Source organism: Acinonyx jubatus, chromosome A3, assembly GCF_027475565.1.
Source record: "Acinonyx jubatus isolate Ajub_Pintada_27869175 chromosome A3, VMU_Ajub_asm_v1.0, whole genome shotgun sequence".
NCBI classification, from domain to species: Eukaryota; Metazoa; Chordata; class Mammalia; order Carnivora; family Felidae; genus Acinonyx; species Acinonyx jubatus.
In genome coordinates this window covers 89858909-89875266 of record NC_069388.1, presented here as the reverse complement: position 1 = coordinate 89875266, position 16358 = coordinate 89858909, and the positions used below count along the sequence as shown (strand labels likewise).

At 44.6% G+C, this 16358-nt stretch overlaps 1 protein-coding gene across 1 annotated transcript in view; it reads left to right on the top strand.

Annotated features, from left to right (window-relative positions):
• Window positions 1–16358, top strand: part of EVA1A (eva-1 homolog A, regulator of programmed cell death) — a 46513-nt gene that overhangs the window by 16036 nt on the left and 14119 nt on the right. Inside the window, exons 3-4 of the mRNA XM_053200820.1 lie at window positions 7733–7855; window positions 13862–14029. Coding sequence (XP_053056795.1) covers window positions 13984–14029 — 46 coding nt within the window. The 5' untranslated portion in view covers window positions 7733–7855; window positions 13862–13983. The remainder of the gene's footprint in view (window positions 1–7732; window positions 7856–13861; window positions 14030–16358) is intronic.

The window sequence follows — 16358 nt, the reverse complement described above, 5'->3', positions numbered from 1 at the left end:
GGTTGTCATTTTCACTTCATCAGTTATAGGAGGGGATGGTAACAGCATGGCCCTGCATTGCTGAGTTGGTATTTTAAAAGCCTGCCGAGAACTCTAAAAATAACTTTTTAAATGTGTATTTGTTTTTTGGTTTTTTTGTTTGTTTGTTTTGTTTTGAGAGAGAGAGAGACAGAGTGCAAGCAGGGGAGGGGCAGAGAGAGAGGGAGACACAGAATCTGAAGCAGACCCCAGGCTCTGAGCTGTCAGCACAGAGCCTGATGTGGGGCTCGAACTCATGAACCATGAGATCATCACTTGAGCCGAAGTCGGATGCTCCACTGACTGAGCCACCCAGGTGCCCCCTCCCAAAAGCTTGCCGAGCACTCTGAGGCTAAAACAAGCACTAAAGCTGCCAGTGATACACGGTGCAGCAGGTTGTGTGGTCACTCCTTGCTGTACAGTTCACTCTTAGATCTTTATATGAGCAAGCACTCCATGGTTCCCCTGAGGGTTGCCTGGCATTTAACTGAGCATGGCCCACGTGAGCCAGGGTGGCAGTATCTACACATCCGATTTTGCAGCATGAGGAGACTTGCTGCGGTGTGAATTGTTAAAATACATTTTTTGGAACTGCAGCTTTCGTAATTAATTACATGTGTTCAAACATATGCACGGTTTTGGCAGGAGAACCTTTATTCTGAAGTGAGCATGAGTGTGTTGACCTGTAGCTCATGGGGTCTGCGATTGTTCACGCTTGGCCTATCACACATGTGACTGTATCTGCTTCTGGTTTGAAAAACATTTTTAAAAATGTAATTTGATTCAAACATTTGTAGAACCTTCGAAACATGTAGGTTGGGCTCCAGTGTATCAGAGTAAGGTGTAAGACAGCTGTGGTTTCAGGGAAGCTGCCGGAGCTGGCTTGGGAGGGCCTCCCTGTTGGAATCAGAGAGACGTCTGCCCCGCTCGGGAATGTTCACTTTCCAGATGCTCAAGCCTTGTGTTGACTTGAATTGCAGTGGCACAGAGCAGGTCCTGTGTGGGTGGCTGTGGGACTAGCTGCCCCTGGCAAATAGCCATCAGGAAGGGCTCAGGTGGAAGCTGCCTGCCTCCAAGGACTGACGTGGTTCCTGCCTAGGAAGGCTGGCACACCCCCTACCTAGACTTTCTCATTCCTTCATCTCCCCGAGGGACTAAACTGGCCTTGCAGACTCCCTGAACTCAGGGATTTTGATCCACCCTTCTGATCTATCCTCTGATGTTAACTGTAGTGAATGGAGAAGTCAGCTTGGGGCCAGGAGGCCCACACAAAAAAGAATCAGATGACTAGGAATGTGTCTTGTTCCCATTTGCATGTTCTTCGGTGGGGCATTATTTCTGAGTTCCCCACATGTGCAGATGCCTCAGATAGCCTGGACTTGGGGGAAGTGCCTCTGGTGGTGGACCAAAGCCTCTGTGTGAGGAATACTGGTTAGGAATAACATGGCAAGTGGATCGCCTTTTTTAATGATGGTCTTGATTAAGGACCCACAAGTCTGCCCACATGTCCAGCCCTACTTGCAATTCTTTTTTTTTTTTTTAATGTTTACTTATTTTGGAGAGAGACAGACAGACAGACAGACAAACAGACAGACAGTGTGAGTGGGGGAGGGACAGAGAAAGAGGGAGTCACAGAATCTGAAGCAGACTCCAGGCTCTGAGCTGTCAGCACAGAGCCTGACACGGGGCTCAAACTCATGAACTGTGAGATCGTGACCGGAGCTGAAGTCAGAGGCTTAACCAGCTGTGCCACCCAGGTGCCCCTTACTTGCAGTTCTAAAGAGAAAGCCACACAGGATTCGGTCAGAGATTCAAGACATGTCGGTGTGGCTGACCAACAGGGCTGGGATTCTTTTCAGGCCCAGTGTGGTAGGAATGTTGTGATTCTGTCTGACCACTTCCTGCCAGTCCACATGACAGTTTCTTCTTTCTGCAACTGACACTGGCAGGCTGGTTCCCTCTAGAGTCCAGCCATGGACCTTTTCCTCTACATTTGGTATGCTTCGTCAGGGCACATACCAACTGATGACTCCCAAGTACCTGCAGTTATCACTCCAGGATCACAGCATGACTCCAGTCTTGCTTTCTTCCTTTCCAGTGGTATTCCCCCACACTTCTTTACATTTATTACAAACTGGACAGACTTTATGTTCCAGGGTTTTCCTATACTTCCTCCATGAAGGAGAATATGATGGAAGGCCCCTCTTTTCAAACAGCTTATAGCCTAGTGCAAAATATTTTTTAAAAAGCACACGCTTTTACTATATGCAGAAGATTGGCACACAGGGTTATGGAAATCTATCCAAAAGGGAGAACAATTATGTATGCAGGGGAAGATCAAAGAATGTTCTTGCAGGAGGTGATGTGATGTGGATCCTGAAGGATGGGTAGGACTCAGAAATGCAATAATGTGGAGAAGTACATTTAGCAGAGTAAAACCCAGAGGTGGAACTGGTTGGGAAGTATACAAAGAAGAGAGTGATTCTATTTGCTTGACATTGGGCTGTTATTGGAAAGAATTTTACTGTGTAGGAGATGATTTTAGGACAGAAGAGTGGCATTATTAGAACAGTTTCCTAGTGCTCAGCCTGGCTCCTGTGTATGATGCTGGCGGGGGGGAGGGGGGAGGGTTGGGTGGGAGGCTTTTTTGAGTTAGGCAAGTGGCCGAGAGCACAGAGAGTCAGAAGGGATAGGAGGTAGAATTTTCAGGGCAAGGGAGAGGAAGGGCTCATGATAACCCCCAAGTTTGAACCCGAGTGATTGGGAGGTTCAGGATATTATGAACACTGCAGAGAAAAGAGGAAACGGGTGGGCGAGGAATGAATTCAGGACACAATGGGCTGAAGAGATATCTGGCAAATCCAAGTGGAGACTCCCATTCCCCCTTGTCCAACCTCAGTGTTTTGGACTCCTCTGTCAGGTCACTCCTCTCAGCTACGACCAGCCTGGCTTTGGCACCTTATCTGACTTGAGGCACTAAATACTGACCCCCTGATGGGCTGACCTAGGGCTGATGATGAGAACCTTGTTGTTCATCTCCAAGCCCTCACAGGACCAGCCTTTGCTCATCCATCTCCTTTGCAAATTTGTGTTCTCTTTCTTATTTCTCACTCATCTAGGCCTTCCTGGGCCAGAAGCCCTGGTCTCCAGGCTGGTGCCAGGGCCCTGGAGGCTGCCTTCCCGGGTTTTTTTTTTCGCACCAGCTTAGGGGACACCTTGTGGCTTCTGGCCGGTGCCTATTTTTAAGGCCCACAGGACTGGCTCCACTTTGCTGTCTGCAAAGTCCAGTCCTCAGGGCACATATGGTCCTTAGGGATGGGTACAGGCCCTCTCTCAGCTCCCAAGTGCTACTTCAAGTGCAACACCATACCTCCCCAAGTGACTTCCAGGAAATGAGAGGTGTCCAGCAGGTGCACAGCAAGCACACTCTGCACCCTGCATCCACCTGGGACCTTTGATGAAAGCATCTTGCATCCTGCCTCCTTCTGTCCCGCCCTGGTTATCCTCCCACACCTGGACACCTGACCTTCATGCTACATGGAGGTCTCTGCGCTGCTGGTGCTGATGTTTCCTGTCTTGGCCATTTCTGCTGCTGGTTGCACCTGGGTGCTGGCAGTGCTGTAATCCTGTTCCATGGAAGCTTCCTTTGTGTTTGTGGTTTGGGGCCTGCAGAAATGAACCGAAACTGGGGAGGGTGCTGGGAGCATCCAGAGCCTCTGTGACTGATTGAGTCAAGCATCTTCAGTCACTTTCTTCTCATTCTGAAGACTTCACATAATTAAAACCATCCCTGGCCAACACTAAATAAATTTTGCACATGCTGCTTGAATTACTGTGCAGTCTTACCCCAGTGTGGCTTTCTACGAGATTAATATTTCACTGAAACTATTCCTCTGGGTAGGCAGAAGCCAGCAGCTGTGGAAATTCAACATTTGCTTTATACAATGAAACTCTAGGACAGGGCTGCTTTTCACATTTCTCAGATATGTAGCCCATTTGGGGAAAAAAAAAAAAAAGCACTCTTGGCAGAGTCCATGTGGCATGAGCCAGATATCCCAGCTTGTGTTACTATATATTTAGATATAAAGTGATGAGAAAATGTGCTTCTAAATGCTTATCATATAACACCGGCGTGTAAAAGTTGGAATTACTATTTATTGAGCACCTACTATGTGCCAGGCATTTACATACTCTGTATCCTCACAAACACCCAGAAGCGCACCAGACTGGTCCTATTTGCCTTCTGATCCCTGTTCTATCTTGGACAGCAGGAGCCAACCTGCAGGCTGCCTTTCTCAGCCTCAAGGGTGCTCTGGCTTCCTGCTGGGTTTGGCCCATGGAAGCACCACTGGGACATTAGAGGGTAGAGGAAAGGAGGAAGGAAGCCAGTGTTTTCTCCCTCCGTCTCTTCCTCAGGCATCTCCTCTAGTAGTGGCCACATCTCTGTGATTCCAGATTCTTCCTGGTGACCCGGCTCTTGGGCAACACTGCCTCCTCCCTTTGTCCCTTCAACTGTCTGCTGTCCAATTTTGCTGCTGTCTCGATTGCCTCATGGTCCCACCCCATACAACCTTACTCCAACTAATTTCATCTTTTAAAACTCATGTCAATTTGAGGGGTGCCTGGGTGGCTTAGTTGATTAAGTGTCCAACTCTTGATTTCAGCATAGGTCATGATCTCACAGTTCATGAGTTCAAGCCCCACATCGGGCTCCTTGCTGATAGTGAGGAGCCTGTTTAGGATTCTCTCTCTTCTTCTCTCTCTGCCCTTCCACTGCTCTCTGTCTCAAAATAAATAAGCTTTAAAAGTCATGTCAATTTCAGAAGTACTTTAACCCTCGAATTTGTCATTTCTTATGTGAGGCTTCACATTTCAGCCTCTCTCTCACCTTCCACCTGCATTTCTATCTTTATCATTGTAATGAGTTCCCTGCATTAAATTCTTTCTGTTGAAAATACTTGAAACAGTTTCTGTTTCTCTGCTTCCATGCTGACTGATGGGTTGAGATAGGAATCAGCCTCATTTTAATGATAAGGTCAACTAACTTGTCTCAGTCTTAAAGATAGGGGATGGTGGAGCCGAGGTTTAAATTCAGGCCTGATCCTGAAGCTTATGAGGTTTTCCCTACATTAGCCTGTGTTCTGTTCATTGGTGCTGCATGAACCAAGTCTAATTTCTTCTGCATAATCCCTTCATATTCTAGAAGAAGGAAACTCTCACCACCTCATTCTCCAAGATTTCCCCAGATGAAATTCTCTTCCCTTCAACTGTTGCTTATAAGAAAGAATTTTGAATTTCCCCCGATATCTTGGTTGAGTCTTTTGGATTCATGCTTTTTAAACTTTAATGTGAAAATTATGATTCAGGATGACTCTGGAGACGGTTTCAGATTTACATGCAATTGTAAGAAATAATACAGGTAGCCTATGTTCCATTGAACCAGTTTCCCTAATGATAAAAATTTGCAAGACTGTAGTACAATGACCACAGCCAGGATGTTGTCACTGATACAGTCAAGATGCAGAACATTCCCGTCATCACAAGCCTCCCCCTGTTTCTCTCTGATAGCTGTGCTCACCACCCTTCTGACCCCACCCCCTCCTTAGCCCCTGAAACCACTAATTCGTTCCCCATTTCTATATAATCTGACACTACAAGAATCTTATATAAGTGAAACCATACAATATGCAACCTTCTGAAATTGAATTTTTTCACTCAGCATAATTTTTTGAAGATTCATCCAGGTTGTTGCATGAGTTAAGATTTTGTTTTGTTTTGTTTTGTTTTTCTGAGTAGTATCCTATGTCATGGATGTACCACATTTTGTTTAAATATTCACTCATTGTAGGAAATTTGGGTTGTTTCCAGTTTGGAGCTATTACAAATACAGCTACTATAAATACCTATGTGGATTTTGTGTGAACTTAAGTCTTCATGTCTCTGAGATAAATGCCAAGGAGCAATGCAGTTGCTGGTTGTATGTTTGTATGTTTTTTTTTAAGAAACTGCCAAATTGTTTTCCATAGTGGCTGTTTCATTTTACATTTCCATGAACAATGTATGAGTGATCCATTTTTCTACATCCTTATCAACATTTGATGTTGTCACTATTTTTGAAGATTCTTTATATATTCTACATACTATTCCTTTTGGCAGATAAATAATTTGCAAATCCCCCCCCCACCCCCAACCCTATAGTTTGTCTTTTCATCCTCTTAACACAGAGGAAATGTGTTTAATTTTGATGGTGTCCAAGTTATCAATTTTCCCTGTTTTGGAATGTAATTTTGGTGTCAAGCCTAAGAATTCTCTGCCTCATCCTTGATTCCAGTGGTGAAAGAAGTAGGAAGATATAAGGTTCTGGTTCTGGTTGGAGAGTGGGATTTCTGAGTGTGAGTCAGTCACCCATAGTCACTATGGGAGGGCCTAGGAACAAAGAGCAGAATGAAGACATGGTCCCTGCTCTTAAGGAGCTCGCAGCCCAGATTTCAGAGGTGGCGCCTTTCCAGATGTGTCCCTGGAAATGGTTTGCTGCAGTGGGTTGGAGGAGAAGTTTGATGGAGCAAAGGAAGCCAAGTGGCTGGTAGGCTAGCATGTTGGATGTGTCACGGTGTTTATCAGTCCTGCAGAGAAAAGCAGGTTTCTCTCTGTGCAATAATTTCTCCGGGACCATGTGTATCCTCTTCCCATCCTGTGGTGTAGGAGCTCTTTTTCCATTCAAGCCTTTGCATCTCAGACTCCATGTGGCCAAGTTGGCATCAGCTCTTGCGTGGTTTTCACCAGTGTAGAGGGGAGGGTGAGTGGGCATCAAAGACCTGCTTCCACCCTTTGGTGCCTGAGTCTCTAAAGAGCTATCAGTTCTGTGCTTCAAGTTTCCTTTTTGTTCTTGCCCTTCATTTCTTCACGAGGCAAATGGAGATAGGAAGGTGCCACAAATTCTCTGTGAGGCTGAGGCAGCTGGGATAAGTATCTATGAGACATAAATAAACCAGCAGAAGTCACATGCGGCAGGAGTCGGCAGGAAGTGGTGCGGACAACCGAATGCATGGGTACGGTGTGTAGGCGTGGAGCAGAGGGACTCCGGATGGACTCCAGTCCTTCTGCACACTTTTCAGTGAAGCTGGCAACATAAAGAAGCTGTGTGGGATTCAGTTGTTTCAGGGACTCCCACTGGCCTCCCTAGCTGGGCTGAACATAGCTTGAGGCCTTGAGACTTCTGGCTGTGCGAAGTCACACATCACCATTTCCAGGTTTTTTGTGCCTACATAGAGCTGCATGAGGCTTCATTTCATGGCCCATCTGGGCACTGCTATCTGGGAACCGAATTTCCTCCCTTCCTGTTCCAGGGAGATGCTGGCCTGAAAATTTCAGTGGTGAGGGGCCACGTGGACACATCCCATTCTGGCTGTTTTGTGGGCTTTGGCTGACTGGAGGAAAGAGGAAGCAAGCATCTCTGATCTTTTACCCCTTGCTTCCCTTTCTATGAACTTGGGAGTTTAGTTTCTTTGGCTGTCTGGTTCAAATTCCACATTAAAGTCTGGCAGTGGGCTTTATCCTCTCCAGAGATGCTATTCCGTCTTTTCAGAGGTCCAGGTAAACATCATCTGGGCTTCTCTGTGAGGTGCGTGACGACACTAGGTCTAAGGCATGATGTGGTCTCCTGAGCATGTGATGGCTTTCTGATGTTATCTGTGCCATTTCTCTTTTCTTTCAGAACTTGAGAAGCTACCTGAGGCCAACCAAGTTTCAGAACCTTTACTGCCTCACACCAGCATCAGCAGGGATGAACTATTTTTGCCAGATAATCCTCTGTTCCTGACAGCACATCTCTCCCCAGGTAGCTAAGGGGATAACGAGTTTTTACTACCCTCTGCACACTATGTAATGAGATAGTAACCTGCATGGGGGCTAACACACCAGAGCCTACTCATTGCTGCTACTAAAGTATAAGATGAAACGTATCATCACCTGGCACATTCCATTTTATACATTCAGTGATTACACTCAATATAAATGAGTGGACTCAAGGTTCCAGAGAATATGATTTTGTACCACTGGAAATGAGGTTGCCTCTAGAATGGAAGCCAGTGAAAATAGCATATGATACATATAATTAGCCATTCAGTCTATGAGATGGTGCTCATAGACAGGCTGTCGTCTTCATCAAGAGATTAGCATGTGTTTAGGGAGACACAATTATGAGATGTAAGTGATGGACAGAAGCTGTGGTTGTTCAATTGTGTTGCAGTTAGTCAGTAATCAGGAGAAGGAGCTTTGGGTCAGGGATGAAAGAAAGCTGTCAGAGAGTAAGAATTGTAAGAACTGGTGGGTTCTGCCCAAAGAGAATGTGCTGTGATTCTGGTTGACTGGTCCTGGAGTGTCCTCTCTACACATGATTTTCCCCAGAATAGTGTGGGATTAATCTGATGGGTTATCACCAGGAGAAAGCCTTGTCTTTGAAAATATGCAGCTCCTTGGTTGCAGTTTTGCCCTTGCCATGATAATCACCAGGATCCACGTCTAGAAGAGGATCTGATTTAGCTCTTGTGCCAGTTGACTCTCCAGTAATGAATTGATAAGCTGCTGTTGGTTGATGTGTTCCCTTGAGGGCTTGGTTAATGTGAGCTATTCTCCAAGAACCCATTCACTTCTGGTCACTATGAATATTGAGTTGTTGGCCCAGACCTTGCACTCATGTCCTGATCAAGGCCTGCCAAGCAACCCCTCTCTCTGACACCTTCCTGACGGTACTGGTGATGAGCACGAGGTTCACAAACACTAAGAGTCACTTAGACTGGTCAATGAAGGAATGATGTTTATTTCAGAACAGGGTTTCTCAAACTTGATACATTCCCATTTTGAGCCATTCAGTTCTTTGTTGTGGGGAACTATCCTGTGCATTGTAGGATGTTTAGCATATCCTTCCCTCCTACCTACCAGATGCCAATATCAACCTCCCACTGCAGTTGTGACAACCAAAAATGTTTCCACATATTGCCAAATTTCCACATAGTGCATTTGCCCTGGGGGGCAAACTACAACCCAAAGTTGAGAATCATTGATTCTAGGAGCTAACCAGTGGTAAGGGACTTCTTTGAGGAACAGACCACAAATTGTACTTGGGGGTGGATGAATGCTTCATGCCCCTTACCTTCATATTGGTAGGTGTATCGATCAGGGTTCCCCAGAGAAACAGAACCAGTAGGGTATATATATCCTATTCATAGGATATATATATATGTGACTATGGAGACTGAGAAGTCCCAGGATCTGCCATCTGCTAGCTGGAGACCCAAGAGAACCTGTGGTATCATTCAGTTAAAGTATGGAGGCCTGAGGACCAATGGTGAAAATCCAATCTGAAGCTGGAGAAGATGAAATGAGATGTCTCCACCCAAACAGTAAGACAGGAAAAAAGGGTCAGATTTGTCCTCCCTCCGCCTTTCATTCCATTAGGTCCTAAACAGACTGAATAATGCCTACCCACGTTGGGGACAGAGGTCTACTTTTGTGAGTCCACAGGTTCAAATGTTAACCTCATCTGGAAAAACCCTCACACACACACCCAGAAATAATGATTAATCTGGGCACTCCATAGCCAGTCAGGTTGACTCATAAAATTAACCATCACGGTAGGAGATACAGAAGAATTTTAGTGATAAGTCAGCCCACTCAGAGCCAGTCACAGCCCTGGTATCATTTGGTGTTCTAGGTGGCTTAGAAACACCCTCAGAGACTTATGCATACAAAACTCATGCCTAAATGCTCTTTTTGGTTTTCGGCTAGCCAGCATTTACTGTGAGTCTCCTTTCGTCAGGCACCGTGTTAGATGCTTAGGTAACCAGGATATATCAGATGCCTTTTCAGTCTAGAAGAAAACCTGTAAACTGATCACTCCAATTACACTATCATAGATGCAATATTAGAAGAATACTTGGAGACTTTGATAGCCAAAAAAAAGGGTTTGAGTGATTTGGAGCTTTACTGCAGTGGACCTTGTTTTTTTGCCCCCTCAATCATGAATATTTATTGAATTTTACACAAACATATTTTTGCCTGTAATGATGTGATATATTTTTCCTCTGAATCTCTAAATGTGATAGATTATTTACTATCCAATTTTTTAATAAGTGAAATTACATCTTTTACTTGTAATTAAACTATATTCATAATGTGGTATAAATTAGAATTTAATTGACTTCAATTTTAATATCAGCATAAAATAATTCTGCTACCATTCCTGTTAACTTGAAACCAAAATTTGATTGCAGGATTTTTTAAATGGATTAACCTTCAAAATTCACCGTTGTACCTCATTAACACCTTATTACTATTATTTTGAAATTGTGATAAAATATATATAAAACAAAACTTACCATCTTAACCATTTTAAACTTATAGTTCAATGGCATTAAGTGCATTTACACTGTTGTGCAAGCATCCATTTCCAGAATACTTTTCATCTTGCAAAACTGAAACTTTGTACCTTGTACCCACTAAACAGTAACTTCCAATTCTTCCCTTACCCTAACCACTGGCAGCCACCATTCTACTTTCTGTCTCTGTGAATATGACTACTCTAGTTACTTCATAAATGTTGAATCCTATAGTATTTTGGTTCATTACAGTTCTTTTGTGACTGATTTATTTCACTTATCAGAATGTCCTCGGGGTTCATCCATGTTGTAGTACGTGTCAGAATAAGGGGGAAAAAGTTACAGAGAGGAAAGGAGGCAAACCATAAGAGACTCTTAAAAACTGAGAATAAACTGAGGGTTGATGGTGGGTGGGAGGGAGGGGAAAGTGGGTGATGGGCATTGAGGAGGGCCCCTGTTGGAATGAGCACTGGGTGTTGTATGGAAGCCATTTGACAATAAATTTCATATTAAATAAATAAATAAGACCTTAAAAAAAAGAATTTTCTTCCTTTTAAGTCTGTAATATTCCATTGTATGTATATACCATATTTTGTTTATCCATTCATCTTCCTTCCTCCCTCCCTTCCTCCCTCCCTCCCTCCCTTCCTTCCTTCCTTCCTTCCTTCCTTCCTTCCTTCCTTCCTTCCTTCTATACTAGCCATCCTAATGGGTGTGAGGTGGTATCTCATTGTAGTTTTGATTTGCATTTCCCTAGTGATTAGTGATGTTGGGGATCTTTTCATTAGTTTATTGATCATTTGTGTATCTTCTTTGGAGAAATATCTATTCAGGTCATTTGCCTATTTTCTAATTAGGTTGTTTGATTTTTTGTTGTTGATTTTCTAGGAGTTCTTTATCTGCATATTATCCCCCAATCAGATATATTACTTGCAAATATTTTCTTCCATTTTGTGGGTTGCCTTTGCACTTTGCTGATTGTGCCCTTTGATGCACAGAAGTTTTAAGTTTTGATGTAGCCCAGTTTATCTATTTTAACTTTTGTTTCCTGTGCTTTCAGCATTTATCTAAGAAATTGTTGTCAAATCCAGTGTCATAAAACTTTTCTCATATGCATGCTCTTAAAAATTGTATAATTTTAGTTCTTCCATTTAAGTCTTTGACCCATTTCTAGTTAAATTTTTAATATGGTATAAGGTAAGGGTTGAACCTCATTCTTCTGCAGGTGGATACTCAGTTTTCTCAACACCATTTGTTGAAAGGACTGTTTTTCCTCATTGAATGGTCTTGGCATTGCTGTTGAAAATCATCTGACCATATATGTAAAGGTTTATTTCTGAGCTCTCTGTTCTATTCCAATTGGTCCATATGTCTGTCTTTCTTTCAGTACTACATTGTTTTGATTATTGTAGCTTTGTAATAAATTTTGAAATCAGAAAGTATGAGACTTCCAATGCAGTTCTTTTTCCAGATTCTTTTGGCTACTTGAGATTCCTTGAGATTCCATATGAACTTTAGTATGGATTTTTCTATTTCTGGAAAAGAAAGTCATCGGGATTCTGAGACTGCCATAGGACTTTTGAATTCTCTTTTAAAGGAAACATTTGCCAGACAGATAAGGGGAGCAGGGGGCATTTTAGACAAAAGGAAAAGCATGATCAAATGCATGAAAAGATAAAAGAGCTTGATATGTCTGGGGAACTAAAAGTAAGCTGGTAATGTTGGAGCATTAGGCATGTTGACATTTCTGTGTATATGTGTGTGGGTGTAGACTCGAGGAGATGAATTAGGAGCTAAGGTAGGAGTCAGATATTGTGGAAGTGTCTGTGTATTGTGCGAAGAAGTTTAATGGGGATTAGTTGAAGGGCTGGGCTGTGGAGTGAAGTGATTATGTTTGTACTTTATCAAGATGGCCCAGTGGGTGAGAGTGTGCACTAGATTGGGCAGGAAGAATTTGTTAGCAGAAGGATTAGGTGAAGCAAAACTCCCAGGAACGAACTGGCGAGACTTGTGCTATGGTAGAATTAGTGGGGAAAGATAGGAGGGAATGGATCTGAAATAGTTTTGCACCACTACATGCTCAGACATTTCCCAGTGACTTCACTCTCTTCCTGGGTCCTGAAGTCCTCGGATCTGCAGAACAGTCTCTGAACTCAGAGCGGTGGTTCCAGCTATTCACTTGTATCATATAGTTGTGACCTTTTAAGAACTCCAGTGGCTGTTGACTACGGCCCAGGGCTCTGGCTCAGAGGTGCAGGGTCCCTCAGCAGTAGCCGGCCCCTCTCACAGCCCCTGAAGCTCCAGCTCCTCATCCTGCCACTCCTGGGCCTCTGGCTGCTCCAACGACCTTGTGGTTATTCCTGTCTTACCTGTGCACTGGTCTGTCTTTCCTTGCTTTGGTTTTCCCTGAGCCCACTGGAATCCACCAGAACGTGAGTTGTCTTCTCTGTTGTGACCTATTCCATCCGCCTGTGGAACTGCAGCTCCCCAGGCCCCCTTGTGTGGTCCGTGTTACTGAGGCCATGACCCACCTGAGAACCTGCTTCTTCTCCAAGGGCTGGAGTCCTCTGCTTCTTTAGCTTTCCCCAACCTGACATCCCTCCACGCACTGTGACTCAGTTCCCCACCCTCAGCCTAGAGCAGCATTGAATAGGAGTTGTCAGGGTCTTTGCTATTTCTTTCTCCCTTTATCTCAGCGAGGGTTTTGCTGAGTGAACTGGGTGATAAGAGTGCCAGGTCTGAGCTGCAGCAGCAGCAGCTGCAGAGACGATGTGCTCCAGCAGCCGGAGGCTGAGCCACCTAACGCGGAGATCCCAAGTCCTTGTTCTGAACCCTGGTGGGACCATTCTGCTGGTTGGCAGCATGTGTGTTTGGTTGGCCCATTCCTGGTCACAGGTGGAGTCATGGAACTGCGGGCAGGGAGTGGGCTCAAGCTCCCAAGTTCTTGTGGGCATTTTGGAACGGGAACCACTCTGGCAGTTCGGGGATAGTCAGCTCTGGCCCATTGCCAAAGACACACATTTGGTGGCCTGTAGGATGAGGCAAACGGATCAAAGTACACAAGGACTGTCAGTGCAGGAGAAAGCAGAGCCAGGCAAGGAGTGGGCTGCTGCTTGGGGTTACAGTGAGCGATTGAAGTAATGATGGGCTGTGCTTCCAAGGCGAGCCAGACAGAATGCAATAGAAAGTTGCAGGGAAGGTGAGGGAGAAGTGTTAAAAAGGGAACTGGGGAGGAGATGGGGAAGAGAGAGGGGAAAGTCCAGGGAAAACAGAAATGTACAGAGCTGCTGCTTCCTTGAAAGCCATGAAGCTTGCAGAGCAAAGGAGGACAAGACCCCAGATCCCTGGCTGGGAAGGCTGGTTGGCATTTAGGGGACTGGGTCTTTGTTGTTGAGCCCAGGCTACCTGGAACATGGCCTCAGAAGAGCAGAATGTGTTCTCATCGCTTACTTTGTGTTTCCAAACAGAAGAGAAGCGAGGGAGGTGCCACCTTGATCCAGCTGAAGCATTTCCAGGAAGCTTCTCTCTGGATGCCACGTCGAGGCTGCCCTGCCGTAGCACAGAGCTGGTGATTGCCGAGTGTGTGGACATGGCTTTGCTCAGCAACATCCTGGCGGCCTATTCCTTCGTCTCAGGTAGTTGTCCAGTCTCGGCTGGGCCAGGGTTGAGGGCTGAGGGTATCTTCTGAGTGGCTATCAATGGCCTTATACTCCGAAGAGAAATGTTACACAAAGTGGAGGGATCCTGCTGTGAATCTTGAGATGAAAGATCTTCTGGTTTGACAGTTAAGCTTGGTATTCTCTAATTTGGCAGATGATTTCGGGGAGGGGGGTGGGCTCTCAAAGTTTTATCTTGCTAAAAATATTTGGTTTCCTTGGGGCTCAAGTGAGTGAATAAAGTAGCCTGAGGCTATTATTACTTGTCATTGTGCACTTGACTCCAGGTGAGAGAGGCTCATGGAGTATCCTCAGCCTGCTTATTTCTGTGCCATGGTTCTCAGCCCCACCCAGGCGTGTGTGTGTGAGTGTGTTTGTGTGGGGGGCATGTGTTTGTGGGGCTGTATGAGGTATCTGATAATCTCCTGGGAGACGTGAAGACATGAAGCATGTAAGTCTGAGAGAGTCTGTTACTTGCCCCTTCCTTGATTCAGAGTTGTACTCTTAAGAATATAGCTCACTGCCTCCTCAAGATGCTTGAGAATAGACGCTGTTCATATAAGAGAAGCCATTTAAAAATACATGAAAATAGACCTCAATCAAGCTGAAATTTAAAAAAAAATACATGAAAATGCTCAATGGTTTGAGCGACCAGACGAATTTTCTGCTGCTTGAGTGAATTTTATTTTTTGATAGTTTGCTTTGGCTTTGTTTTGTTTTGCCTCTTGTCTCAGGATGTTGTACAAAAAGGAAGGGGCTGAGGCCCTGATTCAAATTCCTCTAATCAGAGGGCCAATTTTGCTTTCTGCTTCTCTAGCCAGGGTTGATGTGTGGTGACCTCAGAGTTCAGAGGTAAAACCTGACATTTCTATTTACAGTGGCAAATCTGAGCCAGGGTTGAGGCTAGAGGAAGCTCATGGCTTCTCTTTGAGAGAGGATCTTGGATGATATGCAACCTAATTTTAGAAAGGAAGACTTCTCAGGGTGGCAAGATGCAGCCCGTGGCCTGCACATGCCTCAAAGCCAGGGTTCTCCCATCCTGGGTCAGTAAAGGCCTGGGTCATCAGTCAGCCCCTCACCTCCCTAAGGAAGTCTGGTGCCTGCAGCCTCCTTCCCCAGGCACCAAACCCCAGAGGAATCTCAGCTTTGCTCTTTCTTCAAGGCTGTACTGGGGAGCAAGGGCACTGGAGTTGGAAAAGAGATATTTGAAACTCTGGTATCATGTTTCATAAGCAATGGAATGATGATCCTCTCAACTCTGTAGTGAAGACAAACCCAAAATGAAGTGGGTGGTGGCAGGGAGGGCCTGGAGGTTCCAAGGCCTCAAAGGCACTTGCACATCAGCTGTTGCAAGAAAGTATCTCGGGTGAGAACATACAGGCTACTGGACTTCGGAGTTGGCACAGGAGGTTCCTGGCAGTTTTCCATTTCAGCCAGCATGACCCTGAGTTGTGACCATTGAATGTGGTAACTCATTGAATGGTCTGGTGTTTACTGTGGGTCTTGTGATCTTGCTAGAGCCGAAGGAGTACATGGCCCTGTTTTTCTCCCCTCCAACCTTCCTCCTTCCAACCGCATATTCTGGAATTAAATATTGATTGAGAGACAGGAAGATAATGCTTCTTTTAAGTAAATATGGGCTGAAATAAAAAGAGAATGCAAGGAAATGGAAAGTAAAGTGGCCAAAATAAAATGTGTTCGATCTAGTAAATAGACTTGATGGCTGAAAATTAATTCTGAGTGTGATGGGGGAACAATCCTTGTAAAGAAAATGAATTAAGAAAATTTAAAATATGAAGGTGAATATAACAGATACAAAAATAATTGTTTTAAAAGAAGAAAACAGAACAAATGGATAGGAGGCAATAATGAAAAGTATGTTAGAAGAAAATTGTAAAACATGTCCTAATCTTGTAGCTGTCTCATGTTCTCATTCAGCTGAATCTGGTCTTCAACTACACAGGGGCCCCTGATCCCTTCTAATTTCTTCCAGAGCATCACTTGACTCTTATTTTGTCCATGTGGTCCATCATTTCAGCAACATATTTGCTGATGCACACAACTCCCTTATTCTTTGTCCAGCTTCTGATTAAAACAACAGGCAAAACACTAACTCTAAGCAAACCCTACTTTCTCCCCTTTCTCCCTCTGCGCTGAAGTAACCAAATCTGCTACAACTTTGCAGATGGAAGCCATTGGAAATCCATGGTATCAAACCTCAGCTGGGACTGAAGCACTATCTTGTTCCCATGCATCACAAAGCCATTTCAAACCCTGGAAGTTCTAGTAATTTAAATACCTATTTATC